Here is an 8433-nt window from a genome sequence, read left to right as displayed (position 1 = left end):
AGAGGAGGAGGCCGCGCCCGACGACGCGGCCGCCGCCGCCGCGCTGCGCCTGGCGCTGGACCAGCTCTCGGGGCTGGGGCTGGGGGGCGCGGGCGGCCCGGACGAGGAGGGGGCGGTCGCGGGCGGCGGGGACGGCGCGGTTGCGGCGGCGGCGGGCGGCGCGGACGGCGGGGCGGCGGCGGAGCCCGCGCCCCTCGACGGGCCGGAGGCGGGCGCGCCCGCGGTGGTCGAGGCCGTGGCGCCGGGCTCGCTGGCGCTGCTGGAGCCCGACGTGAGCCCGCCGCCGCCGCCCCGGCAGTCGCCGCCCGACGTGTTCGCCGGCTTCGCGCCCCACCCCGCGGCCCTGGGCCCCCCGACGCTGCTGGCCGAGCAGATGAGCGTGATCGGCAGCCGCAAGAAGAGCGTGAACATGACCGAGTGCGTGCCCGTGCCCAGCTCCGAGCACGTCGCCGAGATCGTGGGTCGCCAGGGTGAGTGGCCGCCGTCTGGGGCGCCGCCCCCGGGGTCCCCGCGCCTCGCGCCCTGGGGAGGAGGACGCCGCAGCCCAGCCCTGCCCAGCTCTGCCCGCGGCCGGACGCCAGACCCTGGCCACGCCCCGCGTGGGCCCGGGCCTCAGTGGCCGCCTGTGCGCCTTTGTCCTGCCGCGGGCCGCGCGAGAAAGTTAGGCGCAGCCCGCGCTCCTCCCCTCCACGCTCCGGCCCGCCGCTGCCTTTGTCTGGGCGCCTCCGGCCGGGTCAGGCCCCTCTATGCGGCGCCTCTGCCCAGGCCCTGGGTCGCCTGCGGTGGGATCCCAAGAACCAGGGGGCCCTGCTGGGCGGTGGGCGCTCCACGCCCGAAGCAGGCACGGGGCGGGGCTCGCTAGGGCTTGGGGGTGTCTCCGGGGCGGGGCGGGGGGGGGTGTTCAAGCAGGTCAAGAGAGAAGTTTGGCATACAGAGAGGGTGCCCATCTCCACTTGCCAGCCTGGGGGCCCTTCCGAGGGTGGGGGGAGCACAGGATGAGGGAGGATCCCCACCCCTCTCGAGGATTTGGGGACATGCTTTGCTTAAGGACCAGCTGGGAAAGCCGTCCGGAGGTCCAGACTCCTAGCCCTCCCTCTGACAGGCCCAGGGCGGCAGGCCCAGGGTGTGAGGGTCCCTGCAGCAGCATTGTCAAGAGTCCCTGTGGCCGCCCCATTGTTCTCTTTGTTAGAGAGCCGGTCTGAGATTTGCAGTGACATCAGGCCGGCCGCTGCTCATTGGCCCTGGAGCTGGAGCAGCGGGGCGGGCTGGCTGAGGGTGGTGGGCAGTGCTCCTCCGGACACCCGCCCACCACCCTTTTAGTCACTGGCCCCCAGCCCCAACTTTCTCCTGCCTTCTGCCTGTAGCTCCCTGTTCCCACTCCCTGCTTCTGGGCTAGGTTCTAGAACTTGGGGTGGGGTCTGGGCGGGGCTTGAGGTGGAGCTCCAGGACACTGGGGCTGGCCTTTGGGGGTTAGCCTTTGGGGGCTCGGTAACAGGAGCCAGAGACAGGTTGGGGGATTGAATTGCAAGGTGGCTTGTCTCCCTTGCCACCCTGGGGGGGTGGGCAGAGGACCGCAGGGAGGCTCCGGACACTGCCCTCTCCGAGTTCCGAGTGGGAGGGGGTGGTTTGGCCAGTGAGTCCTCTGGCTTTGGGTGCAGGTGCAGCCGATCACGTGTCATCCCCCCCATCTGGACACCAGGAGGGCCAGGTGTGGTGCTGGGCCAAGGAACCAGGGCTTGGGACCAGGGGAGGGGACAGGTGGCCCTCGGAGCCCTGTCAGCTGCCTCCCGAGAGCCAGGACTGCAGGCCTGACCGCTCCCCTCCACCTCCCTGCCCGCCGCGGCCCCTTTCCTGCCCCAGTCACCCGCACCTGTGCCGGGCTGTGTGTAGGACCGCTGCTGTGTGCAGACCATCCAGGCACCGGCGAGGACGAGGGGACGGCCGTGGAAACCCAGCCTGGGAGCTGTTGTCCGGAGTCCCTAGGCCAATCTGCCAGCCAGGGGAGCACGGGGGGGGGGGGGGGGGGGGGGGTCCCCCGGGGGCGGGGGGGGGGGGGGCCCGGGCCGGGCCCGCCGGGGGGGGGGGGGGGCGGGGGGGGGGGGGGGGGGGGGCGTGTTCCCTGTGAACACGAGTGTTCTGGTGCACCTCAGGGTCCTCCAGGGAGGCTGAGTCTGCCCCAGTGGAGGCAGGAGCCACGCAGGGGCCTCCACACCTATGCCTGGGGCTGGGGAATTGGCCCCACCCGACCTCCCAGGTGTGCACTTCGGTGCTCCATTACTGGGTGCTGGCCTGGGGTTTTGCCGGTGGCAGAGAGGAAGGCAGGCCCCGAGGGGTGCAGACGGGGCTGGCTCTGTGTCCCTGGGCAGATGAGCTCTCCACTCCATGATGGGGGGACAGCATCTCTCTCGGGGGTTTTTGTGAGGATCCTTGAGTAAGAGGTCCTAATCCCAGCCCCCGGCTGCTGCACAGTGCCCCCCCCCCCCCCGCCGAGCGGGATTGCAGGGTCCAGGGGAGGGGAGCACCAGTGCCAGGACACGGTGGCCCCTTTGCCAGCCCTTGACTCTCCCAGCTCTAGGACCATCTGTGGCTCCCATCTTCTCCCACCCAGGTGTCAAGCACAGCCTGGAAGAGTCTTTGTGACCCAATCCTGACCCTTCCCTTCCTCCAGTCACCCGTCCAGTCTCCCTCTTGTGGGTTCCTGAACACGAATCCCGTCCCATCTCCCCGTCCTGGTTCTCACTGGGCCAGAAGGCCCTCCTCCTCTCTCAAACCCCGGGTCCTCAGCCACTCCATCCCCTAGAGGGGAGGCCGGAGTCACCCAGACCTGGGGGTCTTCCCTTTCCGGGACGCTCAGTCCCTCTTCTCCGAGCTGGTTTTTCCATCCTAGAAGGGTCCCTGCAGCCCCTGGGAACAGAATAGGTGGTCACAGCCCCTGCAAGTTCTCTCCTCCCTGGGGCTGAGTGGCCCAGAAGGTGCCCTGCAAGGGAACCTCAACCTGCCCCTCCTCACGGAGCCTCAGACCCCCTGGAGAAGAGCCTCTGTAGCTCGAGGTCGCAGGAGGCAATGATGTGGGCCGAGCCGGCCCCGCCGGGCTGGGATTTGAGCCTCAGTTGCTCCAGCTCGGTGTGCCCTGTGGGGGCCGGTGCGCTTGGACTGGCCCCACTCCGCTGGAGAAAGCTGGCGGCACTCAGGGCTTTCCCTTGCTGACCCCATGCCTGGCCCCCCTCCCGCGGGTCTGGGGTGCTCTTTCTGGAGGCTGGGGATGGCACAGGGGTGTCAGCAGGCCACCGTGCGTCTGGCTTGGGGGCCCCTTGTGTTGGCAAGCATAGACCTTCCTTGTGTCTGGCGGCCCCTGGGCTCCAGCTCCTCCCACGGACCCACCCTGCTGTGATTGGGGCCAGCGGCCCACTGGGTTTGGGGCGCCGGTCATTGTGAGGGTTTGTCTCCACCCCATCCTTCCAGATCTCTGCCTTGGCCGGGAGCCCTCCCCTGGCACGCATCCTTCCGGGGGGAGCTCTTCTGCTCCCCCTCACGGCCTTGAGGTTTCATTGATAAGTGTAGCCTGTGGTTCCCGTGTGGGGTCCCCCAGGCAGTGCCTGGAGCGCCCGAGTTCCTCAACACCCAGCATGCAGGGGGGTCAGGACCCCAGAATGAGGTCACATGAGTGATGGGACCAGGCTCCACGTGGGGACCCAAGGCGCCCTGTTTGAAGGCAGGGCCCTGCTGCAGTGAGGAGGGAGTTGACCGAATTGGGGGCATTCATCCCCATTCCCAGGCATACTTGCTTGTGTTGGTGGCCAGGCCCAGGGGTCTGCCTTTCAGCCTGTCGCAGCGATCCGTGGTAGCTGCACGGTCCCTGTGGGGCTTGGCCGCTGAGCTCGCCCGCTGTCGCCCATCCGGCTCGTCCCTGCCAGGGCAGATGTGGGTCTGGTCTGCTCTCACTGCCCCAGTTTCTCGGACCTGGCAGTCCCCCCACCCCCCATACTCTGCCACTTCTTAGGGTCATGGCGTGTCCGGGGCTTGGGTCGATGTGCGTCACAGCCAAAATGCAGCCGGTGAATTGGCATTCTCTGGGCCCCCGAAGGCTCCAGTCGGGGCTACCCTCTGGGAGGGGCAGGACGGGGCCAGTTCGTGTGCCTGGGGACAAAGGCTGCTTCTTTGCACAGAGGCGGTCCCACACACACACCTGGCTTCATCCCCCGCCCTCTCTCCAGGCCTTGCCTCCCTGTCGCCCACATGGGCCTGCGGGGAATGGACGCTTGGGCTGAGGCTAGGGCCCCCCCGCCAGCCACCTTTAAGGCTCATGAAGGCCGGGTATCTGCTTGGGGTGCTGGGTCTGGGCCCTTCTCTTCCTGGGGAGGAAATGGAGGTGCAGGACAGCCCTTTGAGGGGCCGGTGTCATCCCAGTGCCGAGGCCCTTCCTTATGGCCCTCTGGCCTGGGGGAGTTCAGAAGCCACACAGGAGGATCCGAGAAGTGTGTGCGGGGCCCCATGTGGTCCCCGTGGCTTCTTGAAGGAAGGGGCGCTGGGCTGTGACTTGATGCAGAGAAGGGGGTGCAGGCACTGTTGCAGGTGGGAAAGGTCGTGGGGGGCACCCAGGGCTGGGGAGCAGCAGGAGAGGGAAGGACTGAGGCATGGGGTTTGAAAGCTTCCCCCGTCCCCCCAAACAGCTACCAAGTGGGGAGGGAACCACCGGGACACAAAGTGGAGGCAGCTCCGGGTCAGGGTGCGTTTGGGGGTTGCTGGCGAGAGAGAGGACCCCGGGCGGCGGGGGCGGGCAGTGGCTCAGGACCCGGGAGATGGGATGGAAGCCAGCGTGCCCACGGCCCACCCTCCCTGGGAGATTTCTCACCCACTCACTTGGGTCTGCTTTGGCTCAAAGCCCTGGATGGGGCTGCTGTCTCCGGGCACGGGGTGAGGCCACCCCCCACCCCCCAGACGCCCGCTCTCATCTCCCAGTGCTCCCTGAGGCCCAGTGGCTGAGCTGGGCCCACTAACTTTGTATCTTCTGCTCCAGGAAAAGTTAGCAACATGGTTCTCTCTGTGCGGCCTCGTATTGAAACAATGTCCCTGTGTCCCTCCAGCCGCCCCAGAGCCCAGAGGGGGCTCCTCCAGACTCCTGGGCCGGGACTTAAGATGTCTCAAAAGGCCCCGGGGGTGGGAGTATCAGATGCCCCAGCCTGCAAGCAGACCCCCCTGCACCCCTCCAGGGGTCAGACCCCCAGTCCGAGCGGTGACAAAGCGCAGTGCTGTGTCCGTGAGTGTCCCCTCAGAAGCTGGGTCTGTTGGTCAGAGAAAATCCTGGGTGGTTTCCACAGCCTGACCCTGGGCCGTCCCGCCCGTCAGCCGGGGAGCTAGTGTCTGGGGCGTGCGTTTGTGTCCTCGGACTGAGCGGCCACAGCAGACGGCTGCGAATGACAGGAATGAGTGTCCAGAGCGTTCTGGGGGCAGCTGTACAAAATCCGGCTGTCGGCAGGCCACGCTCCCTCCAGCGGCTCCGACACCACCTGGGCCGTCTTGCTCTCCCAGCTTCTGGGGGCAGCTGGCAGATCTGGTGTCCCTAGGCTTGTGGCTGCCTTGTGCTGATCTCTGTCCCCGTCCTCCCAGCATTCCCCATCTTCTCTTTGTGTCTCCCCCATAAGGACACCTGTCGCTGGGTTCAGGGTGACCCTATTCCAGTACAACCTCGCATTAACCTATTACACCTGCAAGACATTGCCAAGTGAGGTCCTGTCCACAAGTACCAGGGGGCCATGAACTCGGGGGAGACACTTTTCAGTCCGCAGTGGGGTCCTCATTGTCTCTTGCCTTTTTGCCAAACCCACCACCACCTTCAGGTCTGGGACCCGAAGGGAAACGGAAAGCTGTGTGTGTGAGGAGACAGGGTGGGGAGGACCCTGGGGAGGGGCCTCGCATCCTCACTGTCTCCCCCCACCCACCCACCGCCCCAGGGTGCAAGATCAAGGCTCTGCGTGCGAAGACAAACACGTACATCAAGACGCCGGTGCGCGGGGAGGAGCCGGTGTTTATCGTGACCGGCCGCAAGGAGGACGTGGAGATGGCCAAGCGGGAGATCCTGTCCGCCGCCGAGCACTTCTCCGTGATCCGCGCCACGCGCAGCAAGGCCGGCGGGCTGCCGGGCACCGCACAGGGGCCGCCCAACCTGCCGGGACAGACCACCATCCAGGTGCGCGTGCCCTACCGCGTGGTGGGGCTGGTGGTGGGGCCCAAGGGCGCCACGATCAAGCGCATCCAGCAGCGGACCCACACGTACATCGTGACGCCCGGGCGCGACAAGGAGCCGGTGTTCGCCGTCACCGGCATGCCCGAGAACGTGGACCGCGCGCGCGAGGAGATCGAGGCGCACATCACGCTGCGCACCGGCGCCTTCACCGACGCGGGCCCCGACAGTGACTTCCATGCCAACGGCACCGACGTCTGTCTGGACCTGCTCGGAACGGCCGCCGGCCTCTGGGCCAAGGCCCCCAACCCCGGCCGGCGGCCCCCCGCGCCTGCAGCCGGCCTCCGCGGGGACGGGGCCCTGGGCGCCTCCGGGGGCCCCGAGGCCTTCTACGCGGGGGGCCGTGGGGGGCCGCCGGTGCCCGATGCGGGCCCCGCCAGCCCCTATGGAGGCTCGGGCAATGGGGGCTTCACCTTTGGTGGGGACGGCCCGGGGGCCCCTTCGGGGCCGCCCGCCCCCGAGGACTGTGACTTTGGCTTCGACTTCCTGGCGCTGGACCTGACCGTGCCGGCCGCCGCCACAATCTGGGCGCCCTTCGAGCGAGCTGCGCCGCTGCCCGCCTTCAGCAGCTGCTCGGCCGTCAACGGGGCCCCCGCGCCCCCCGCCCCCGGCGCCCGGCGCAGCAGCGGGGCCGGCACGCCGCGCCACTCGCCCACGCTGCCCGAGCCCGGGGGCCTGGCCCTGGAGCTCCCGCTGGCCCGCCGCGGCGCGCCCGACCCGGTGGGCGCCCTGGCCTGGCGGCCGGCGCAGGGCGCACTGTCGTCCTTCTCCGGCGGTGGCGCCGGCTTCCCCGCGGCCACTTCGCTGCCCAGCGGCTCCTCGGCCTCCGCGTGCCCCGCCCTGGACTCCGGCGCCCCCGAAGGCGGCCGCAAGCCCCCCGCGGCCGCACCGTCGGCCGCCCCGACCCCGACCCCGGCCGCGCCCGCTCCGGCCTCAGCGCGGGAGTGCGTGGTGTGCGCCGAGGGCGAGGTGATGGCCGCGCTGGTCCCCTGCGGCCACAACCTCTTCTGCATGGACTGCGCCGTCCGCATCTGCGGCAAGAGCGAGCCCGAGTGCCCGGCCTGCCGCACGCCTGCCACCCAGGCCATTCATATCTTTTCGTAGCGGTGCGGTTGGCCGCCGCAGGCTCGGGGGGCGGCGCGGAGGGGGCGGCGGGGGCGGTGCGTTGGGCGCGGCGGGGCCATCCTTCACAGACCAGCTTTAACTCGGTCCCAGGCGTGGAGACGGCTGCCCGGCGGCACTCAGTCCCTAACAAATAAACAGTATTGAATCGACAGGTTAAAATAAAACAGAGAGAAAAGGTCTGTTTGCACTTTTTATTTAAGACTCCCCGCCCGCCAGGGTGATCTTTTTAAGGGGTAAAAAATATATATATATAGATATGATTTTTACAACTCTCGGTTGTCCGTCTTTGGGACCTGGGTTTCTGACTCGATGGCGCTGGCATCGGAGGCCGCCGCAGCCTCTGTGAATCCCCTCAAGGAGAAGGGCCACGTTTTTACTCCCTCTGCGGGCTGACCGGCTGCCCTTCCAAGTGTCGGCAGGGGACAGGCTGGAGGGGGCGGGGTGGGGGGCGGGGGGCCGACCAGAAATTTCTAACTTTGTGTTTTTAATTATTAATCTCCTTCTGTGGTTTCTGTTGTCAGTTTTTAAATTTTTTTAAATTGTGGTTTTTTTTTAAGCTTTTACTTTTTACCTCTGTGTATATGTAGGGAATTTATAGGGAAATATGTACTTTATGGAATAAATTTTAAGAACTAAAAATATATTTTATTTTAAATAAAGTAACGGACCTTTAATCTTACACAGCTAAATTACTGATTATATATTTGCTGAGCTGACTTAAGGGTTCAGAAAATTGTATCAAGAGTTTTATTTTTTGACTTCAAAGCCTTCTTAATAAAGTCTTTTTACTACATGTGAGCCCTTGGCATGGTGTGGGGTGGGTGGGCTCGGGAAAGGGAGGATCCGGGGTGCTCAGAGCCAGCCCCCTCGTCCCCTAGTCTCGCAGATAAAGGAATTTGGACTCAGGATATACCCCATGTCCAAACCCAGGCTCTTCTGAAAGCCCAGCACTGTGCCTGGTTCCAGATGAGGGCACTGGGCCTGGAGGGGAAGGCGGTGCAGCCTGGCCGCTCTTTTCCTGAGAGCCAGCCATGGTGCCGGTAGTGGCCGCTGTGGAGAGATGGGGT

The 8433-nt window shown here is 66.4% G+C and overlaps 1 protein-coding gene across 1 annotated transcript in view; it reads left to right on the top strand.

The window, feature by feature from the left end:
- Nucleotides 1-8164, top strand: part of MEX3D (mex-3 RNA binding family member D) — a 10286-nt gene extending 2122 nt beyond the window's left edge. Inside the window, exons 4-6 of the mRNA XM_032847092.1 lie at nt 3-470; nt 5952-7331; nt 7457-8164. Of these exons, the coding sequence (XP_032702983.1) occupies nt 3-470; nt 5952-7331; nt 7457-7500 (1892 nt within the window). The 3' untranslated portion in view covers nt 7501-8164. The remainder of the gene's footprint in view (nt 1-2; nt 471-5951; nt 7332-7456) is intronic.
- Nucleotides 8165-8433: the final 269 nt, after the last annotated feature.

Source organism: Lontra canadensis, unplaced genomic scaffold (assembly GCF_010015895.1).
Source record: "Lontra canadensis isolate GAN:19392208 unplaced genomic scaffold, GSC_riverotter_1.0 scaffold184, whole genome shotgun sequence".
NCBI classification, from domain to species: Eukaryota; Metazoa; Chordata; class Mammalia; order Carnivora; family Mustelidae; genus Lontra; species Lontra canadensis.
Note: the sequence above shows the minus strand (reverse complement) of the source record. Positions and strands in the feature narration are given on the sequence as shown.